Genomic DNA, 23,867 nt, shown 5'->3' with positions numbered 1-23,867 from the left:
ACTCCAGGTGTTTCTTGACTTTCTACTTTTGCATTCCAGTCCCCTATAATGAAAAGGACATCTTTTTTAGGTGTTAGTTCTAAAAGGTCTTGTAGGTCTTCATAGAACCGTTCAACTTCAGCTTCTTCAGTGTTACTGGTTGGGGCATAGGCTTGGATTACCGTGATATTGAATTGTTTGCCTTGGAAATGAACAGAGATCATTCTTTTGTTTTTGAGCTTGCATCCAAGTACTGCATTTCGGACTCTTTTGTTGACCATGATGGCCACTCCATTTCTTCTAAGGGATTCCTGCCCACAGTAGTAGATATAATGGTCATCTGAGTTAAATTCACCCATTCCAGTCCATTTTAGTTTGCTGATTCCTAGAATGTTGACATTCACTCTTGCCATCTCTTGTTTGACTACTTCCAATTTGCCTTGATTCATGGACCTGACATTCCAGGTTCCTACGCAATATTGCTCTTTACAGCATCGGACCTTGCTTCTATCACCAGTTGCATCCACAACTGGGTATTGTTTTTGCTTTGGCTCCATCCCTTCAGTCTTTCTGGAGTTATTTCTCCACTGATCTCCAGTAGCATATTGGGCCCCTACCGACCTGGGGAGTTCCCTTTCAGTATCCTATCATTTTGCCTTTTCATACTATTCATGGGGTTCTCAAGGCAAGAATACTGAAGTGGTTTGCCATTCCCTTCTCCAGTGGACCACATTCTTTCAGACCTCTCCACATGACCCGTCTGTCTTGGGTGGCCCCACATGGCATGGCTTACTTTCATTGAGTTAGACAAGGCTGTGGTCTGTGTGATCAGATTGACTAGTTTTCTGTGATTATGGTTTCAGTGTGTCTGCCCTCTGATGCCCTCTCGCAACACCTACCTTCTTACTTGGGTTTCTCTTACGTTGGACATGGGGTATCTCTTCACGGCTGCTCCAGCAAAGTGCAGCTGCTGCTTCTTACCTTGGACGAGGGGTATCTCCTCACAGCCATGCCTCCTGACCTTGAACGTGGAGTAGCTCCTCTCGGCCATCCTGTCCCCGCGCAGCCGCAGCTCCCTGGAGGTGGGGTTGCTCCTCTCTGCTACCTCCCCTGACCTCGGGCGCTCCTCTTGGCCGCCTCCCTGACCTCAGGCCTGTGGTAGCTCCTCTTGGCCTCCACCCCTGACCTCGGACGTGGGGTAGCTCTTCTCGGCAGCTGCCCCTGACCTCGGACGTGGGGTAGCTCCTCTTTAAATTCTATTATGTATTTCTGATATGGTGCCTCCAGGTTTTTTAATCTTTCAAGATAACCTTAATTATTCAAGGTCTTTTTTGATTCCATATACATTTTAGGATTGTTTGCTTTATTTCTGTGAAAAATGCTGTTGGAGTTTTGTTAGGAATTGCATTTTATGTGTACGTTGCTTTGGGCAGTATGGATGTTTTAACAATATTAATTCTTTTAATCTATGAGCACAGAGTATCTTTCCATTTATTTGTATCTTCATCATTTTCTTTCATCAATGTCATAGATTTCCATGTACAAGTCTTTTACCTCCTTATGTTAAATACACCCCTAGGTATTTTATTCTTTTTGATGCAATTGTAAATGGGGTAGTTTTCTTAATTTTACTTTCTGATAGTTTGTTGTTAGTGTATAAAAACACGTTTCTGTATGTTGATTTTGTATCTTGCAACTTTACTGAATTCACCTATTAGTACTAACAATTTTTTGGTGGTATCTTTACCGTTTTCTCTATATAATAATACCATGTTGCCTGCAATTAGAGACAGTTTTCCTTCTTCCATTCCAAGGAATGCCTTTGGATGCCTTCTATTTCTTTTTCTTGCCTAATTGTACTGGTGTGGACTTTTAACACTATGTCAAATGAGAGTGATGAGAGAGTACATCCTTGTCTTGTCCCTAATCTTAGAAGAAAAACTTTCAACTTTTCATTGTTGAGTATGATGTTACCTGTGGGGTTGTCATATGTAACCTTTATTATAAAGGTGAAGTGAAGTGAAAGTCACTCAGTCATATCTGACTGTTTGCAACCCCATGGACTATACAGTCCATGGAATTCTGGAATACTGGAGTGGATTGCCTATCCCTTCTCCAGGGGATCTTCCCAACCCAGGGATCAAACCCAGGTCTTCCTCATTGCAGGCAGATTCTTTATGAGCTGAGCCACAAGGGAGGCCCTATGATAAAGGTATATTCCGTCTATACCCACTTTGTTGACTGTGTGTTCTTTATTCTATTTTTAGTCAATTTTGTTTGTGAGATTCATTCATTTAAAGAAGGTAGCAGTTTTCATTTGTGTTTCATTAATGTATGGCATTCTATTTTATAAATATATCATATTTCCACCATTTTTCCATTAATGGATGTTTATTTAGGTGGTCTATAATTTCTTGCTATTACAAGTAATGTTGCTGTGAAAATTCTTAAAAAATGTTTCCTTGTATGTTCGTGTTTCCCTAGAGAAGTATGCATAAGAGTGAAATTGCTTAATTACGTATAGTAAATGTCTGGCTTTACCAGATATTGACATACTGCTTCTCAACAGCTTATAAAATTTACCTTCATTCTCATCCTTGCTGTATTTTGGTATTTTCAGTTTTTTTTTTTTTTTAACATCTTTTGCAGTTGAAGAGGTAGATGATGGTTCCAAAGATAGATAATGGTGGTGATTACACAACAAGGCAAACATACTTAATGCCACAGAACACTTACCAATGATTAAAATGGTAAATTTTATGTTAGGTATATTTTACTACAATTTTTTAAAAGCTTTGCTAGTCTAATGGGCATGAAATCTCACTGTGCTTTTAAATTTGCTTTTCCCTGATTACGAGTAAGGAATCTTTCATTCATGGTTTTTTCCCCCCTCTGAATTTCTCGTTCATATCTTTTTTGCCTATTTTTTGCCTATCTTCTTAACAATTTTGGGAGTTCTTTTATGTATTCTGAATATTAATCTTTTGTTGGTTATGTGTGTTACATATATTTTCTCTCAGTTATGACTATCTTTGTTTTCTGAATCTTTTTTTTTTTTTTTAATAAACAGGAGCTTTTAATTTTAATGTGGTTGAACGTTTTTTCCTTTTTGATATATACTTTTTTTGGTGTTTTATTTAAAAGGATCTCTGCTAAGAGAAAGTCTTAACAATATTAACCTGTATTTTTTTTCTTAAAAGTTTTATTAAAGTTTTGCTTTTCATATTTCACACTCAGTTAATCTACTTGATTTAATTGTTTGTTTGGTATGAAGTAACTATTTAATTTTTCCTCATGTAGCTAATCGTTTATTACGCATTTTCTTCTGCTCCAGACCTTTTACACATCAAGTTTACATATACGCAGAAGTCTCTTTCTGCATTCTGTGTTTTGTCTGTCAGTTGTTTATCATTGTACCAAAACTGCTCCTAGAGCTTTGTAATAAAATTTCCTACTTGGGCAATACCCATCTCTCCCATTCTTCTCCAAATTGTCTCAGCTATTCTTGACTCTCTGTCTTTTCCCACAGTTTTAGAATTAATTTGTCAAGCTCCATATTTGGAATGTTGATTGACAAACATCCCTGTCTCTTATTTTCAAGGGTATTCTAGTGTTTCACCACTAGGAGTGCTCCTAAAGCAGTTTCCTACAATACATTGTGTCATATCATGTATGGTTTTATGGTTATGCTAACCATAAAAATGGTTAGCAGTCCAGACTCTGTAGCCAGGTTGCCTGAATTCAGTTCTTAGTGTTACCACTTGCTTTCTGTGTGGCCTTGGACAGATCACTTAGCTTCTCTGTACCACCGTTTTTTCAGCTGTGTAATGGCAATGGTAACAGTCTGTACTTCGTATGTAGTTCTGAAGATTTAAAGCATTGGTCTGTGTCAAACACTTAAAACTGTGCCTGGCATATAGTATGAGTACTGTGAATTAATACACTATTTATAATCGTGAATTAGTATTATAAATCTAGTTTGTTAGAGGTTTTTTTGTTTTGAAATCATGAACAGGTATTGCATTCTTTACTGTTATCTGATAATTTCATTGGATTTTATTAGGGCATTAATTAACATGTGTTGAGCTTAACAGAGTGTCAGATTTATGCTATGACTAGAATTTAATAAATATGGCTTTTTTAGCCTTGACATAGTTGGTAGTAGTTCCCATTTAACTTTTTTTCTGAATTACTTTTAGAAGCCCCATTGATGACTTTACCTACCTCACCATTCAAACGTATAAACATACTGCAGTCAAAGAGTTTCTGTTACGTCCTGCCAGAGAAGTGTGTTTTTTCACTTAGTGGAAGTAGATTACTTTGTCTGTATTTTGGTATTTTACTAACAGATTAGTGGTTCATTTATAATTCTGACTTGATGAGTACTTACTCAATAAAGCAGTTTTGGGGAGAATTTACTAAGATAAGAAATTTTTTCTAAGTTCTTTTGAAGAAAATTCACTAATGTTGAAAAGTCTGTGTATGAACAAACTTTATGGGAGTTATTTGTACACAGCTGGGACTGAATTTATGGGCTGCTTTTCTGACTTGCTAAAAAGCTAAAGAGTGACAACCCCTTTCATACTGCATTATCCAGCTTGGCTTTTAACTCTAAGAAAATGGTGTTCACAAATTGATGCTTTATTCCTTTGGGGTTGGTATAGAAGCATTAAATTGTACTAAAATATTCATATGTGAGTGCATTTAGCTGAAAGCAATTGATGTTCTGTTCCCAAGAGGACAAAGAGAAATGCTGTATGGACCTGTAGTGCAGAAAACACCCTAAGCATGCTCCTTAAAGGTAATTACATGGCCTGGATGATCAAAGCCCTTACAGTGGAGCTTAAAGTGACAAAGGAGAAGTTGAAGAACTAACAAACTGTGGTTTGGATGTATAGATAGTTTGGTTGTGCAGTAGTTAAAAACTTATTTGCTGAAAGTTAGTTGTAATTGTGTCTTTGCTTCATTTTCTTAACTAATTTTTATTAGACTGTTTTCTCTAAATATTTATTCCAAAAGAAGCAGTGTCAGTCAAGTTTTCTTATCCATTACCATTTAGTATATAAAATTAATTTTTTAAGTTTTGGAGAGTCTGTTGAATTTTTTATGTATATATTAGAACTTTTATAAAAGATTCCACTGATATAAATTGACGTGCCTTGTAGATGATCAATCTAATTTAACAGCTGGTATGAAAATCAGTAAGAGTAGACAGCAAATCTTTGTTGTAGCTATCTTGGTGTGGCAATTTGAATAAAACTGTTCTAAATTTCTATTCTTATTCTAACTGTATTTTTGGCCCTTTCATATAAAAGCTAATGTTTTTCCTCATGTATCGCTTCAGATAAGATAATCATGCACATTAATGTCAGAGAAAATAAAACACTGTACTAGAAGGAAATGTTTATTCAATGATAGTTGATCATTTAGCATATGTAATTCAATCCTCATGTTTATTTTAGAGCCAAAGATATGAGTACTAAGATCTTGTATAAAAGAACATTTTAGTATTTTAGTTTAATATATTTATATATTAATATTAACTAAAGTTAGTCTGAGAAGGAATTTGGGAAATGGATTAGGGGCAAGGGAATGCTTTCCATTTCCTTAAAGTGAAGTTATTTATATGGTCTCTAGTAAGGTTGGATGAATAGTAAATTTACTCTTATAAGCATTTCCCTTTTCTACGTTATTAGCTCTGCTCAGATTCTTAGACCTTTAAAAGGTGGTTCAAGGAGTTTTTGTGTAATTTGGGCTGAGCTCATAGAGAACTCAAGTTGCTTTTTTTCAGAACAGTTTTAGATTTACAGAAAAATGGCAAAAATAGTACAGAGAATTCCCATAAGTCTTTTACCTGGTTTCCCATATTGTTATTTTTTTAATGTTACGTTGGAACTGTTTATGGGCTTCCCTGATGGCTCAGCTGGTAAAGAATCCGCCAGCAATGTGGGAGACCTGGATTCGATCCCTGGGTTGGGAAGATCCCCTGGAGAAGGAAAAGGCTACCCACTCCAGTGTTCTGGCCTGGATAATTTTGATAGTTATTAAAACAGGATTCTAGAATTAAGTGTTTTGAAGATGGAGAATTGTATAAAGGATTCTGTCAAGGAAATTACTTCCTGATGACTTTATTGCGGTAAAAATCTAATGAAATTTGCAACCATATTTAAGTGTATAACTCAGAGACATCATTTATATTCAGAATATTATACAACCATAACCTCTGTATATACTCCAAATTTTTCATCACCCCAAAAAAGAAACTGTGTAACCATTAAGCAGTAGTTCTCCATTCCTTCCAACCTCAGGCTCTGGTAATCCCTAATCTACTTTATGTCTCTATGAGTTCACTATGCTGGATATTTTAAGAGTGAATCGTATACAATATTTGTCCTTTTGTGAGTGTCTTCTTTTAGCATATGTTCAGGTTTAATCCTTATTGTAGCATATGTCAGAATGTCATTCCTTTTTATGGCTGAAAAATATTTTAATAATATTCCATGAATATTTTATTTATCTGTTGATAGATACTTTGGTCATTTTTACCTTTTGGCTATTGTGAATAATGCTGCTTTGAACATTTGCATATAATTATGTTAAGTTCCTGCTTTAAATTCTTTTGGGTGGTAAGTTAGGCCTGGGATTGCTGGGCCACATGATAAGTCTTTGTTTAGCTTTTTGAAGAGCCTCCAAACTGTTTTTCTCTAGTTACTATGTAGCTTTCATGAGCTTCTTGGCATAGAAACTATCTTTATTGTTTTAGGTTAAGTAATCATCAAGAAAGGCTATGCACAAACAGTGACCTTCTTTTTGGGAATGACCTTCATTTTGGGAATGAGGTAACTTGAGTGAAAAGAATAGTACTTTAAAGTCAGGTTCTATTGCCAGCTTGGTTCTTCAGGCCTCTATTTTTTTTTATCAATGACATAGATATTGTGCATAGAATTAGATATTGTGCATTGAATTGTGGTGCCGGAGAAGACTCTTGAGAGTCCCTTGGACAGCAAGGAGATCAAACCAGTCAATCCTAAAGGAAATCAGCCCTGAATATTCATTGGAAGGACGGATGCTGAAGCTAAAGCTTCAGTACTTTGGCCATCTGATGCAAATAGCTGACTCATTGGAAAAGAACCCGATGCTAGGAAAGATTGAGGGCAGGAGGAGAAGGGGGCGACAGAGGATAAAATGGTTGGATGGCATCACCGACTCATTGGACATGAATTTGAGGAAACTCTGAGAGATGGCAAAGGACAAAGAAGCCTGGCGTGCTGTAGTCCATGGGGTCATATAGAGTTGGACATGAACTAGCAGCTGAACAATAACAACAAATGCATAGGTAACCTTAGAGTTTGCTTACTCTTACAAAATTCTGTATAGGTATATATAATTTAGCCGTTAGATCAATTAAACCTTACTGATGAAAAATCTTAAACTTTTTATTTGATTGCTAAAAATGCAAAGCTTTATAATCTACCAATTATATTTCTAAGTAATTGGATGTTGTACACCCAAATATTTCAGTGTAATTTAATCATCTGAGTAATTTTATATTATACCTAGGAATTCCTTGGTCATCCAGTGGTGAGTACTCTGCAGTTCCGCTACAGGGGGCACAGGTTCGGTCTCTGGTTGGGGAACTAATCTCACAAGCCGTGGGGCATGGCCTACACACACACACACACACACACACACACATTGACTGCTTTCTGCCATTCTAGGTGTCCTTGAAGAAAGTCTTCCTGCAATAGAAAATCTGTGCATTTAGTATAGAAGCTAATTACCTAAATGCAAAACATTTACATGCAAAATAGTTAAGTATTAAAAGTTATATTTTATTGTAAAAATACTCTATTAAGAAAAATTTATGTCAGATTCTATGCATCATGTAATCAAAACCTACATTTAAAAACAGTATTTAAAGACCAAGAGCTGAAATTTCACCTTTTTTGGTTTACATTTAAACTTTTGAATTCTAAATCACAATATAGTTAGTTACTGTCCATTAAAAAAAAATATTTTAACTTTGTATTTGAGAAACTGGGTTACTAAACTTATACTTTGAACAAAAATAATAAGGCACATAATGAAGCAGCGTGGGGTTTCCAGGTGGCTTAGTGGTGAAGAATCTACCTGCCAGTGCAGGAGACACAGGTTTGATCCCTGGGTCAGGTAGATCCCCTGGAGGAGGAAATGGCAACCCACTGCAGCATTCTTGCCTGGAAAATCCCATGGACAGAGGTGCCTGATGGGCCATAGTCCAGAGTCCCAAAGAGTTAGACATGACTGAGTGAGTGCACAAATGCAATGAAACCTATGCTAGAAGTATAAATTACCACTTGCTTTGGTCATATTATAACTTGACTGGTCGTGAAGATGACATTTAATTGGCTTCTCTGGGGGGAAAGGTGGGCCAGTAAAAAGAATATAGAGGAACTCCGATCTGTGGATGAATTTAGGATTTTAAAACACCTTGGACTAAAAAACCCAAGCTATGTATTCTCTGCCTAATTAAGCACCAAGTCCATCTACTGAGCCGTGGAATATCTATTCATATGAGAAAGCTACAGAGGTTTCTTTTAAATGAGTTTTCTGATTTTGTTTCTAGACCTTTTCCATTAAAGTTATTGGAACCAGATATTGACTTCATCAAAAGCCAGGTGAAAGTTTTTATCCAAAGTGTTAGTTTTCTGTATAGGTTACATAAGCTAAACATCAAAGACATCAACAAACAAGAAATGGTTTCCAAGTCTTGCCTCTTCCATGAGTCGTCTTCTTGACGGCCTTGTAGCCAGTGCCTTTGTGTGAAGCATTTGTATTAGAGGCATTTCAGTTGATGTGCAACTAACTGGTCATTAGATAAATCAAAGGTTGTAGCTTATGTCCTAATTCAGGATGAGGAACTCAGAAATAAGCTATCAACTGATACATCTAGTAACATGGGGTGAAAACTAATGTTAGCTAAAATTGATACTTTTTTTTTTACATATAACCTTATGTTAGCTGTTCATCTCATCTTGTTTTAGTGATTTTTCTCCATGATAAATATATTTACTGGAGTTTTAATAAACTAGTGACTTCAGTTAAAGGGTATTAATAGCACTGTCACAATATTGAGTTATTTGTGGTGTAGTGGAAGTACTGAACTTAAACTCAAAGGTTAAGAAGCCTGCCTTTTACTAGGTGTGTGTAACTTTGAATGACTCATCAAGCCTCCTTGAGCCTGTGCTTTCTGTTCTATAAAATGAGAAAAATTTCCACCCCTTAGAGCTATTGTCATAGTGAAGTGAGATAATGTATATAGAGTATGGTTACTGGCATATTATAGACAATTCATGTAGTTGTGATGATTAACATGCCATCTCAAATACTGATACAATCTAAGTTAGTCCTAGTATAGGAGCATTATCTGATGGTTGAGACATACCTTCAGCTTCATATCAGGAATATGCATAAAGTTCTATATTCATTTGAAACTCAGTTGAGGCATAAACCTGTCTGAGAATTTCATAATACAGGCAGAGAGCTGTTTGAGAGAAGAGCCACAGTTGTGCTTTGCATTTTGGGGCCTCTTCCAAAAAGAGAAGAGACTTAAAAACAATTTGGCAAACAGAGGAAATAGTTTGGCCTTTTAAATGAGTAGCAGGATGAAATATAGCAATATTAATGCACAAGAGACTTGCAGTAATTAGAAAATATAGTTCGGTTAATCTACTTCTCAAAGAGACATTCATTATTTCCTGTGATGAATTACATTTAACTCCTAACCTGGCATTTGTCCTGGGTATGTGTGTTGTGTTTTAGCTGTTGTAACAGTTGCTGTTTAAGGTTATGCCTCTATAGTCTTCTGAGTAAACAATGTTAAGAGAGCATGTGCCATTCTGTAAAATTTGTTTCATCCGAGGCAGTCTTACGGTATTGTTTTTAAGCACATAGGTAGGATTGCTGAATTCTAGTTTTTAATAGAACTACTTATATGATGTCTTTAAACTTTTTATCTTCAAATAAATGTAGCTTTTTACATTCCTTCCCCAATCTGGAAAGTGAGACTTTGTAGAAAAGGAATTTTAAACCTGATTTTTAAAGAGGCGAAGAAATACTGGCTTAGTTTTTCTGCTCTGAAAGCTCCAGATTTAACCACTCTTCTCATAGTCATATTTTTATATAAACATAAAAGTAAACATTTAAATCTTTCATTTCTACTTTGTTTAAGCAGTACTGAAGTTGCTGCAGGCTGAATACTGTTCCAATTCTAGGAAAAAAGATGTAATTTCAACTTGATATATTATTTTTTGTATGACAAATTTGATATGTCTTGGTAGCTGTCTCTGGGCCATGTATCCCTGTATGAAGATTATGTTAGAATTTTGTGAAGAAACTCACCTCAACTTTCTAGGCCAGCCAGCACTGTCTAGAAAGTTGGGCTGAATTCAAACTTTACAGCTAGTAGAAGAATTGTATCAAGTTAAATAGCAACTTCTCTTAATATAGTGATAGTTACTATCACAATAGTAAACCACTCAAGTAGTTTAAAGTGGGATTTATGTGGCAGTTGGTTGTCTAATGCCTTCTGGTTTAAAGATTTAGTGATCATTCAGTAATAAGAATAGCATTAATAGTAATGGCTCATATTTTGAGCACTTCACATGCATTGTGTTACTTAATAATCCCAACAATCCTATTAGCTGCAGGCATTTAATTTAAAAATAACATTTAAAAAATGTAGGTAGATATGTTGTTTCTTTAGACATAGTGCTGTTGCACACTTAATAGGCTACAGTGTACTGTAAACATAACTTTTATATACACTAGGAAACCAAAAACTTCTTGTGACTTGTTTTATTGTACCGCTCGCTTTACTGCAGTAGTCTGGAACGCGCAAAGTCTCCAGGGTGTGCCCGTATGCTTTTTTGAGAAGTGTGAGCCTTTCAGGGTAGAGTCTTCAGGTTTTTCTAAAATTTTAAGAAAGAGTATCTTACTAGAGAACAAAATTTGATTATCAGTTTCAGAGTATAAATTTACTGTTTTAAACCAGCCATTTTCATCTGGGTTTTCTTATAATGGTCTACCATACCTGAAAATTGGTGGATTTGAGTCATCTATGTGTTTCCCTATTGACTGCTCCCTTATTTAATCTTCAGCCTTGTCATTCTGCTGACTTTCCTTTTATGATCTTGTTCTGAGCCAATAAAAGCAAAGCTAACACAAGATGCTAATGTCATTCTGTCTTGAGGTCTTACTGTCATGCTCTGCAGTACCTCATAGAGCTTACAAGAAGGCTCTTCTTTACTTTGGTTTTTTGTTTGTTTGTTTGTTTTGTCAGAACCTCACGGATTGTGGGATCTTAGTTCCCTGACCAGGGATTGAATCTGGTCTCTGGTCTGTGGAAGTACGATCCTAATCACTGGACCTCCAGGGAATTCCCTTCTTTAGCTTGTTCTTAAATTATCTTGGATCTTTGGCTGTCTAGCACGGCGATAATGATGAAGTTACATGTCGATATTGGGCACTTGAAACGTGGCTAGATTTAATTGAGATTATATTATTAAAATTGGTTTCACCTATTTCGTTTCACTTTAATGAGGCTAATAGAAAATTTTAAAGTATGTGGCTTACAATATGTTTATATTATATATCCCTTTTGGATTTAATAGTGTTAGGTAAAAATCACAGCGTGCAAGTAAGAAACACTTTTCTCCTTAGCATCGGCACCAGAATCTTCTGGAGAGCAGGACTCAGAAATACATGCTCTTGGAATTCGGATTTCCTGCCCAAGATTTGAGTGAAGCAGGAGAGTGATGTTAGCAAATACTTACGGAAGAAAGCAGCCAAAACCCAAATCATGCATCAGAGAATACTCTGACCATGTTGATTCCCCAGGTTGGTTAGATTTCTGTAAAAGTGTTAAGATTTCATTTCAGTCTTTCAATTCTCAGACATACAGATTTGTCATCATGCTCGGACTAGTAAAACCTCTTCTAAAAGCGTGTTTTGTTTGAAGGACTAAGGAGCAGGAACAGATGGGATAGGCTGTAAAAGTAGACTCCTGTTTGGCAAAGGACAGAAATTACTCCAGAGAACCATCATCCCCCAAACTGCTTCCTGCTTCTAAAGGCCATTCCGCTTCTTGTTGGCAGGAACAGAAAGTAAGGGGTTGCATAAGAGCCCAGAGCTCTGTCACACCCGGATTTTTACGATCTTACCTTAACCTGTGTTGTTTGACTGCGAGCTTCTAGAGTGTGTACCACAGGGGATTCTTGCTGTCCTGTACTTCTGCTAGTCCATACAACTCTTCTGTATGAATAAGGGAAAAAATACTCCTTTCTCTAGTTACTTTACTGCCATCTGTTGGAAAATTATTGTAATAAAAATGCAGATCTATAATGACTATGATATGAATGATGCTTCCCTCCAGAGTTGTTCAGATTACAGCCTGCTCAGCTATATATGGTAACCCTGGGACCACCCCAGGAGTCTACTAGTCACTGAGTGGGCTGAGAAAATCAGTGTTTGAATAAATCTCAGTTCTTGAGTGGTACACCAGTGTCTTGGGAAACCAGATTCTGTGCTAAGGATTGAAGCCTCAGAATCCCAGTTATTCAGATGAGCAAGCTGAGGCATAGAGAGATTAAATAATTGGCTCACGGTCAAAGGTCTGTTAGGTGGCTGAGCTGGCATTTATTTCAGCATAGGCAGTGAGATTCCAGAGCCTAGGTTCTAAACTTCTAAATGGCAGTGATATACTCCTCTTGCAAACCTCTATTAACCACACTGGGTGCAGCAGTCTCCAAGCCCTATTCCTGTGTTATCTGAGCACACTCTAGTGTAGACATCTGCTCCTGAGTTCTTTGGATGAGGCTACAGCTGTAGTCTTTTTTAGGTCGTGGCAAAGAAAGAGGGATTTGTCCTTTCTTTTGCCAGAACTTGAAGTAGGTGCTGCCCCTTCTTTACCAAGCCTATGGCTTTACTTCCCATCGTCCTCTCCATCCTTGAATTGCAGGATGATTAACCCAGACTGCTACCAGCTGTCCTTCGTCCAGTTTCTTACTCTAGTTAAGTTTCTTTCCCTTTGTGAAAGCTGTTAGAACTTTATCTCCAGGACTACCCCTCCTTCCTTTTCTGTCTGTTCCTTTCTTTAATCCCACCTCTTTTTGAACCCTTAATTGCTGTTCCCCTCCTCCAACATCACCTCTCATTTTCACTCCAGATTTTTTTACCTACCATCCGATTTAGAAAGAAAGTGCCTCAGGGCAGGGTTTGCCTTGTTATGTTGTGAAGCAGTGTCTAAAGTGCTCCATAAATTAGCATCTGTGGAGGGTTTTGCACATACTAATTATTATTATTGAAATACAGAAATGCTTTCTGAACCGTGAGGAAGCATCCTATGACTGTAGTCTAATTGCCTGTACATGTTTTCTGAAAAAGAAAAAAAGCCTCAAGCCTCTCTTCCTGTCTTAGAGAGCCATCAGATCTCAGAACAGCAGCCAAAATCTCAGGACTCGTTCAGGGCTGTTATTTCAAAGCTTTTCTTATTTATTCAGAGAACTGTGTTTGCACGATAGTAAAATAAGTTCTTGTTGGTCAGGAACAGGTCAAAATTTACCTGTGTGGACAATTTATGCTTTTTAGAAAGGTGGGAATGACCCTGGAACCACCTTTGGTTTCCTTTGGCCCAGAATCTGTTATTTCTTTACTGACATTTATGGTTAAAGCCAGCAGTAGTCATTTCTCAGGAGGTTTAATGTAAATTTCGTTTATATCATATTTATGTTGATGTTTAGTGCCAGAGTGAATCAGCATTTTTATTAGCATTTTATAATGCAAATGGAGAGGCTTTTAAGACTTGCTGAATTTTAATGTAGACATGTATGTCAGAAAGACCCCTTTATAGAACTATTGATCCCTTCCAATATATGGTTTGAGAACATACTTCGAAGTGCAGTTAGTGAGACAGTGTCTATCTAAATAACTTACTTTAAAAATCTTTACATTAGAACTTTTTGGCCTGGTTTTCCTGAACGTAGGATTTAGTAAGTATACTGTGATTAATAATTTAATGAATGTTCTCTCTTAAAAGAAATGCTGGTCAGAATAAATTGAATGATGTTAAAATTATCCATTGAAGTTACCTGTAAAGTCTTCAGTGGAAAATACTGGTGCTTTTTCAAAATAGTAGTGCTCGTTTATTAGTCATACAAGTGTCATTGTCTGATAAGAGTATAACAAGGCCTTACTGTATTATCCAAAGGTATATGGTCATAACTTATGCATTGGATTATGTTTAAGATAAAATCATGGGATTGCTTTTTATCCTCACCCCTTACATTTTGCTCTCTGCAGTAGTGTACTCCCCACCCTAAGACACAGACTCTTTAGGCCTAAGTGCTCTTTCCTATTTTCAGGCTTTTGATGATTAACTAATGAGCAGGTTGAATTGAAAAGCAAACCCAGCTCACTGTAGATTTTTAGATGATTAACTCACATTGGGGACTAGGTTGTATCCTTTCCAGAGTACTTAAGGGTATCCTACTGCTCTAGAAGCGGTGGACACTTTATGCCTTTAAAGATAAGACCCAGAGATTCGCTATCAATGTGCTGGGTCAAGTTACAGGTTTCAAGCTGCTCACGAGCTGAGGATCATCTCTTTTACTGGTCCTCAACTCTGTGTACGTTAGAGCATCCTGAGGAGCCTTTTTAGAAAGGTCGGCTGTTGAAGAGCTTTTTAAAGAAAAGCTCCAGCGCTCATGAATTAGATTACGGGCCATGCAGAAGACAAAGTGGGACCGCCTGACATTGTCATTGACTTTGAAGTCTTGGCCCTGTAATAAAACTGTGTGACAGAGCCACCTGCAGTACCTTCCACATTACTCATGTTGAGGAGAGACTGTGCTGTCAGTCGTGACAGAACTGTCGTGTCAGCCTGGTTACATGGTAAGGGGCACCCCCTACCCAAGCCAGGGCTTGTTCAGCTTATGTGTGGGGAAAGCTTTTCAGCTGAGGTTTTAATTATCCCTAGTAGACAGAGCAACTAAGCATTTTTAATTAAGCACTTATTAAATCGGTTTTCCATGATGATAGTGAGTTTTAATTTTTAGATAAAGTACAGAGAGCAGTCATCATTCCCTTTATAATTAGTTGAAGCAGAGGGGTAGGAAGAGGTGCAACTGTCATCCACATTTACTGGGAAACTGCAGTGCAGGGACCCGTTTATTAGGCGTTAGAAATACAAAGGTTCATTCTGTGCCTGTGAGAAATCTGTTATTTTTTAATTAAGGAGGTTGTGTGTGTATGTGTGTGACCCTTGAGACTGATTTGTATATTTGGTTTTTCTAAATGTGAAGCTTAATAAATACACTCTTGATTACCACTTCAACAAATATCCATGAGAAGCAAATAGCTAAGTCAAAGTGTACTTTAATATGTATTTATATGTTAATATGAAATGTGTGTATATTGTTAATGGCTCCATGCAGGGTGGTGAGTTGAAGAGCTGTATCCAAATGAGTAGCACAGACAGAAAGTACGGCCTCACAGCAAATTGTGAGATTAAGTGAAACAGTTGATGTGAAATGCTTAGCACAGTGGTCAACACACAGTTAATGCTCAAAAACTCTTATTATCCAATATTATTGTTCCACCACTACTTTATTAATTCAGAGGTAAGTGTGCACTATGGGTTAGGGAGATCAGGGAAGAAGGAAGGCATAATTTAAGTAATACATATTTTCATCTGTTTTATTTAAAATATTTCTGGCGTAAGACTTGGGTTGGTTATAGCAAGTACTTTGGAAGGTGTAATATATGAATGCATATTAATGATATGGTCTCTTTTGTTTCAGGAACTTTATATTGCTGTAGGAATATCTGGAGCCATCCAGCATTTAGCTGGGATGAAAGACAGCAAGGTAACTACACAACAGTGATGATACTAAGAGGAAAAGTGTTCACATTTTAAAATTTAGGTTTCACTGGTATGCCTCCATGTAGTTACAGTGTGTGTAGTGGAACCGTTCACGTTAACACAAACCTAGGGATTGGAAGGTATATACACCACTGTGCCCTGCCTGAAGATGCACCATTGGTGGGAGAGGCCGTGTGTATCATGGAAAGAGATGTGAACCTGAATCCCGCTCCCCTGCAGACTTACCACCCGACATGTCTTGTTTGTACCTCAGTTCTTTGTCTGCCAAATGCACGTGTTGGAAGATCTCTTTCAGCTCTGACAATTTGTGGATGGAAAATAGGGGGTGAAAACAACTTGATGAGGTTCTGACTGTCTAGTTTATGTTGTACTGATACCTGGTTCTCTGTTTCACCCTAGTCCCCTAACGGTCCCACCATCATACATCAGCAAGGCCCGTCTTCTTGGGTCATTACTAAATTGTGACTGACACATTTTGGATTGGAGCATCTCAGAACCTTAGTAATTGTCAAAAATGCAGCATATAGAGGAGCCACTTGATTTTAACTTGCTGCTTGGACTCTTATCTAGAAGTCCTGTGTGATGACTCTGTGAACATACATTTCAGAATATGACACATTAATTCATGCATAACAATGCACAGTTTGAATTATGAACTTAGTCTTTCATGAAGTCAGAGATGCCTCTGACACTCCTGCTTTTATTCATTCAGATGGAAGTTTGATAGAAAAGGTAATAAAACTTTTAATAGGTTTAACTTCTAACTTGAAAAGATGCATGCACTACCTCCTTGTAACCTCTAAATGAATTGGCCCAAAACCAGTCAGATTTCACAGTTGGATGGCAGGATTCTTCACTGAGCTCTGAAAGCAGCAGTGCCAGTGGGGAAAATGTTATTGCTGCATTAGAGGGTAAAGAAAAAAAAAACCAATAAACACCGGCAACCTTCAAAAATGTTTTTAGCTGGGCCTGTTCAGACGTATCTAGAATTTTGCTTCTCTCTCTGCCTGCCTAGAAGATCTTGGTAAAAGTTCTTGTTCATGGCATCAGGGCTGGATTGGTGGAGAAATGGACTAGATGGTATATGTCAAAGCAAAAAGGGAATAATTGAATTAAGGAGACCCGTGTTGGGGAATAATCTGTAAGAATAAACTTGAGCCAATAATTTGTCTGTCCATCCAGTCAACAAATATTTACTAAGTCTATGTACTTTGTACAGATGCTGGAGTTGCTTAAATGAAAACGACATAGTCCCTGTGATAACTCTTTTGTGGGAGACACACCAGTCTTAGATTGTAATTTTGGCTAAGTTCTAAAATGGAGGATTGGGACTTCCCTGGTGGTCCAGTAGTTAAGAATTTGCTTTCTAATGCAGCGGGTGTGGGTTCGAGCCCTAGACAGGGAACTAAGATCCCATATGCTGCAGGGCAACGAAGCCCATGTGCCACAACTACAGAGCCGACCTGACGCAGCCATAGATAGAGTGATTGGTTTAAGTCTGGTAGTTCAGTTCAGTCGCTCAGTTATGTCAGACTCTTTGCAACCCCATAGACTGCAGCACGCCAGGCTCCCCTATCCATCACCAACTCCCAGAGCCTGCTCTGCATATAAACTGTATACCTATTAATAAGGTTGAATACAGTCTGTGCTTTAAAATGTCTATAAGGAAGAAGAGTATGAATTTATAAGAACATATTAAAAGAGCCCTAGAATACAAACAAGATTTTATCATAATTATTTACAGTTGATATTTCAAGAATATTCTTTCAGTAACCTGAGAATTCTGTAACTGACCAAAATCTTTTTTCTTAAATACTATGGTGGTTCTTTGCCCACAATTACATGCTCTTTCTTTAAAAATAACTTTTATATAGTGGGATGAAAAAGCTTTCAGATGATTAAACTGTCAGATGTTTGACTAGGTGGCCTCCAGGAAATCATTAACCATCGTTAATTAAATAAATCTCTGCTAGTAGCTGTGAAGCAGGCTACTTATTCCCAGAAGAGAAAGACCACGATGCAAATCAATGCCTATGATTCAAAATGTTTGTCCTTGTGACTAGATTTGAGGTGTATATTGAAACCATGCTATATTATAGTCTTCGCCCACACTTTAATATATATGGCATGTTTCTCTGGATCAGTAGTTACCTGGACTGCAGTGTGTGCCAATTTCAGATATTCTGGAATATTCAGGCCTCGGGGCCCTTTTAGAGGAATTTACACATATATCATACAGACTATATTTTAAGTTAGACTGTATCAAAATACTTGAAAAAGGTGTTCTGCCTGTTTTCATATGATGGAGTAATAGGCAGGGAAGTACTTAATTTTACTTCCAAAGATTCAAAAATTATCATTTTTTAATTAAAATAACACCATATTAGAGTCAAAAGTCTAATTTTACTTTAATTGCAATGGTGTTAGAAGCATCTGTGGGGAATACCAAACTATTTGTAGTGTATAAAGAAATCTGTTATTAATAGAATAATTGTGTAAACATAACATGTTTTTTAGTGACAGTTTCTCTGTAATCTGTTACTGATCTGTCATTATAATCTTTTACATTTAAAGATTTTGTGGGAGTTAAGAGGAACTTGTGGTAGTTTTTGTAGGAGACGTAGTACTTTGTTACATTTACTTGCTGCATACATAAGGACTTAAACTTTTTTGTTTTAAATATTCATCTTTACTTAATAGGCCAACTAGATAGTTAACTTTTCTATTCTCACAGTAGACCCAGGATAGTAATTTAAAAATGCTAAATGGAATGAAGTATATAGAGAATAAATAGTTTGAGCTTTAAAGCCTATGAATTAGGGAATGGCTTTGTTACTTTTTAAAGTTGAAATCTAACATTTATAGTCACAAGTTTAAAACATATATATTGTTAATAGGTGGAAAAATACTGATCATTGTATAAGTGAAATAAGCTGAGAATTGACTCTAATAATATATATCTCATGATTTGACAAAGTTGACTTCTGTCTTGTTGAATAAAGCACACCAAATATAAAATGGATGAATAAACTTTTTATCTGTGGTTTTTATTCAGTATATCTAAAAATTTTCAATGACCTACAGAAATTTCCTGTTATATTTGGTTGGTTTGGTTTAAGTCAGGTTATTAATTTATATACAGAAAATTCAACATTTTTAGTATACTGCATTAAAACATTCTTCTGCATGGTAAAATGTACATAACATAAAGTTTACCATCTTAATTATTTTTAAGTGTAAAATTAGCTATGTACACACTGACAGTGGTATTAAATACATTCATAATGTTGTGCACCCATTATCACTATCCAATTCTACAACTCTTTTCATCTTTTAAAACTGAAACTCTATACACATTAAATGGTATTTTCCCAGTCTCCCACCTCATAGTCCATATACTTATAACCACAATTCTACCTTTTGTTTCTATGGTTTTGACTATTCTAAGTACATTTTAAGTGGAATCATCATTTGGTATTTGTCTTTTTGTGACTGGTTTATTTCACTTAGCATAATGTCCTCAAGATTCATCCATGTTGTAGCATATGTCAGAATTTTCTTCCTTTTTAGGCTAATAATATTCCATTATATGTGTGTGTGTGTGTGTTTATACACACACACCACATTTTGCTTATCCATTCATCTATTGATGGACTCTTGAGTTGCTTCCAAGTTTTAGCATTTATGAATACTTTGCTATGAACACAGGTATACAAATACGTTTTCAAGGCCCTGTTTTCAGTCCTTTTGGGTATGTATCCAGAATTGGAATTGCTGGGTCACATGGTAATTTTATTTTTAATGTTTTGAGGGACTACTATGATGTTTTCCACAGCAGTTGTACCATTTTACATTCCCACCAACAGTGCACAGGGGTTTTAGTTTTCCACACTCTTTTCAGCACCGGTATGGTTTTTTTTGACAGTAGCCATCCTATTAGATCTGAGGTGGTATCTCATTGTAGTTTTGATTTGCGTTTCCTCAGTGATCAATGATGTTGAGCATTTTTTCATGTGCTTACTGGCCATTCGTATATCTTCTTTGGAGAAGTGGCTTGTAAAGCCATTTGCCCAATTTTTGAATTGGACAGTGTGGTTTTTTGTTGTTGAGTTTAGTAGTAATTTAGTAGGTTTTAAAAATATATTCCATATATTAATTCTTTATCAGATATATGATTTGTAAGTATTTCCTCTCATTCTCTAGGTTACCTTTTTACTCTGTTGATAGTGCCTTTGCTGCTGCTAAGTCGCTTCAGTCGTGTCCGACTCTGTGCGACCCCATACATGGCAGCCCACCAGGCTCCCCCGTCCCTGGGATTCTCCAGGCAAGAACACTGGAGTGGGTTGCCATTTCCTTCTCCAATGCAGGAAAGTGAAAAGTGAAAGTGAAGTCGCTCAGTCGTGTCTGACTCTTCGCGACCCCATGGACTGCAGCCTACCAGGTTCCTCCACCCATGGGGTTTTCCAGGCCAGAGTACTGGAGTGGGGTGCCATATAGTGCCTTTAGAGCCACAAATTTTTTTAATTTCCATGAAGTTCAATTTGTCTGTTTTTTTGTTGTTGCCTATACCTTTCATGTCATATTCAAGAAATCATTGCCAAAACCATCATCATGCAGCTTTTGCTCTATGTTTTTCATCTGAGTGTTTTGTAACTTTAGGTCTAATGTTTAAATCTTTGATCTGTTATGGGTTAGTTTTTGTAAACGGTGTTAGGTAAGAGGCCAACTTCATTCATTTGTATGTAGATACCTGGTTTTCCCAATACCATTGTTGAAAAGGCTATCTTTTCTCCATTGTATGGTCTTGACACCCTTGTCAAAAATCATTTGACCATATATGTGAGGGTTTATTTCTGGGCTTCCTCTTCTGTTTCGTTGGTCTATAAGTCCCACTTGAGGTTTCTTGAGAGTCCATATGAATTTTAGGATGAGTTTTTCAGTTTCTGCAAAAGTCACTATAGGAACAGTTCTGATGGATATAGGATTATTGGTCGACAGTTTTTTTCTTTTACCACTTTGAATGTATCAGCTCACTGCCTTCTTGCTTCCAAAGTTGGTAATGTAAAATCTGCTGATAGTCTTGAGGATCCCTTGTGTGTAGCAAATCAATTCTCTCTGTTTTCAAGATTCTCTTTTTATCTTCAGCTTTTGAAACTTTGATTATGTGTCTTAGTGTGGAGTCTCTTTGAATTCATCTTACTTGAAGTTTGTTGAATTTCTTGGATGTTTCTATTCATGTCTGTAATCAAATTTGGGGAGTTGTCAGTCATTATCTCTTTAAATATTCTCTCTGCCCTCTTCTCTGTCTTCTCCTTCTGGGACCACCATAAGATATTTTGGTCCTCCTAATGGTGGTCCACAGGTCCCTTAGGCTGTGTTCACTTTTCTTAAATCTTTTTTCTTTCTGTTCTTCAAGCTTGAAAATTTCCATTGTCCTATCTTCCAATTTGCTGATTCATTCTCCTGCTTGATCGAATCTGCCTTTGGATCCCTCTAGTGAATTTTTCATTCACACTTTGTACTTCTTACCTTCAGAATTTCTTTGTGGTTTCTTTTTGAGTTTTCTCTTTATCACTATTTCCATTGCATTCACACATTGTTTTCTTGACCTTCTCCTCATCTCCTTTTAGTTTTTTTTTTTTTTTCAAACATCTTTAAGATGATTATGTTAAAGTCTTTGTCTAGTAGATATCCCAGTTTCTGTTTATATTTTTTTCCTTTGAGTGGGCCATACTGTTTTCTTTTTTTGCCTTGTGATTTTTATTTTGTTGAAAACTGCACATTTAAATCAATAATATAGTAGATTCTTCTATTTCCCCAGAGTATGCTGGGTTTTTTTGTTTTTGTTACTGTTTTTGTTTATTGTTCTTTTTGATTGTTATACACTGTCTCTGTGCCAAGAGTTAACCTGAGGTATATAAACTTACAGGCTTCTGGAGTCTTTTCAGAGTCTGTGCCTTTCCCTAGGCATGTATGGTCACTTTGTAGTTTTCCTCTGATATGCATTTGCTTTTGAATGTCCTGGTCATTAATATCTGGCTACCACAGAGGGAAAATGCCACAGAGGGAAAATGAGAAAAATGAAGAGCACTAATCTTTTAAACCCCCTGGGAATAACTTTGACAGGTGGGGGAAAACAGTGGTTGAGGTACAACAGCAAGAGCCACCCTCGTCTTTGTTTGCACCTTTGTGATCAGGTGCAACACACTATGATCAAAGCAGAGATCCCCAGTATTTAGAGGACAAGGTTTCTTTTACCCACTCTGACTGCTATAAGCTGTATGCAGGCTGTTCCAGGAATATGTACACAGCTGCCTGCCACCAGGAATGAGAGATGGGGGTTTAGTAGCAGCTATTCTGCTAAGAGCTACAGTTTACCATTCAAGTCTTCCCCTGGAAGTTGCAAACCGTTAATAGATTCCAAAATTCCAAACTGGTTACATGAAAGATTCTGCCAGTTCAGTTGTTGTGCAGGTGGGGAGACAGTTTCTCAGTGTTTCCTACTTGGCCGTCTTCCCAGAATCCTCTCCGATTTGTTACTTATTTACAACATTTTTTCATAAGTTAAAAAAGAGCTTTTTAAAAATAATGATATAAAACCTTTTTTTAAATATTGCAGTTGGCCTGTGGTAGGGATGAGAGATAATTTTTTGTTATGTTACTACCCAGAAACTTCTAAATTTACAATACCAGCACAAATTAAACTAATCTTATTTGGTAGACATTTTTAAGAATACAAATTTGTTGTTACGGAAGTTAGAATAGAACCATCAGTCTATGTGGTATGTTTTCTTTAAAAACTCTTTGCTTTTATTTCACAGACAATTGTGGCTATCAACAAAGACCCAGAAGCTCCAATTTTTCAAGTGGCAGATTATGGAATAGTTGCAGATCTATTTAAGGTAAGTTGGCCTTGAGAGTGATAGCTGTTATCTAGGTTGTCATCCAAGAACCTGCAGGAGTTGGTCAGGGAGGAAGCTGTTATAGGAAGACATTGTGTGAATGTGTATCTGTGTCTGTCTGTGTATGTATATATTAATGTATTTACACAATTTTGAACTACTTAAAGTGAAGAATTGTTCTGCTTAATATATGATGTTTTTATGGAGCATTATATTAATAACTTTCCCTTTAAGAAGTCCATATTGTCTTTAAACATCCATATGATTCTTGGCATCTCACGTACTGTTGGTACACAATATGAAATGACTCAAATAATTATAACCTAGAACCATATTTACCGTATACCTTAAAGAAATTCCCATCATGACCCCTCATTGAGAGATTTACTAGTGATGCTCTAGCTTTTCATGGGATGAGTGGGCTCTCAAGTCCACTTTATCGACTCAACAGGTATGCTCTGCTTGCTGTGTTTGAGAGTCAAAGGCCTTCCTAACAGTGACAGCCATAGGAAAGAACACTTATTTCTAACTCCTCACACTCTTAATTTTTTTGTATTCTTTTTGCCCTCCTACCACCCTTATGTTTGCCCTTTCAGTGAAAGAATTACTTCAGTGATATAGTTGAGCACCTGATACCCATTTGGCCACATTTAGAGGTCCTAGCTTATGCATGGGCTGGCCTCTTTTAGTCCCTCAGGGCCTGTCTACAAGTTTCTCGGTTACCTTGTGCAGAAATCACTTAGGCAGTGATTGAGGCTCTGAAAGTAGCATCCAACGCTAGGTTTACTAACCTGTCACATAGAACTATAATGAGCTGCTGTGGGCCTTTATGGAGAGGCTGCAGCCTGAGAACAGAACCAGGGGTGGTCTCCCCAGCAAGAGGATTGGCCCATTGCCATGGCTTCTCTAGCACTTGGATGATCCAGATGAACTCACGAGTGCACTTTGAGAGCACATCTGTATTTTGAAGTGTATGTTCATGCTCAGTGAAGAATGGGCCCTTCAGATGCTCAGCAGTTCCTTGATAGCGGCCCAGCCTGCCTGCTGAGACTGGAATGGGGCTGTTG

The 23,867-nt window shown here is 37.0% G+C and overlaps 1 protein-coding gene across 1 annotated transcript in view; it reads left to right on the top strand.

Moving 5' to 3' along the window:
* The window catches only part of ETFA (electron-transfer-flavoprotein, alpha polypeptide), a 70,158-nt gene that overhangs the window by 35,050 nt on the left and 11,241 nt on the right, over positions 1 to 23,867 (top strand). Inside the window, exons 12-13 of the mRNA XM_010843407.1 lie at positions 15,816 to 15,881; positions 22,720 to 22,800. Coding sequence (XP_010841709.1) covers positions 15,816 to 15,881; positions 22,720 to 22,800 — 147 coding nt within the window. The remainder of the gene's footprint in view (positions 1 to 15,815; positions 15,882 to 22,719; positions 22,801 to 23,867) is intronic.

The sequence above is a fragment of the Bison bison genome, unplaced genomic scaffold (assembly GCF_000754665.1).
Source record: "Bison bison bison isolate TAMUID 2011002044 unplaced genomic scaffold, Bison_UMD1.0 scf7180017864181, whole genome shotgun sequence".
In the NCBI taxonomy this organism is placed as follows: domain Eukaryota; kingdom Metazoa; phylum Chordata; class Mammalia; order Artiodactyla; family Bovidae; genus Bison; species Bison bison.
This window is presented reverse-complemented; position numbering and strand designations above follow the sequence as displayed.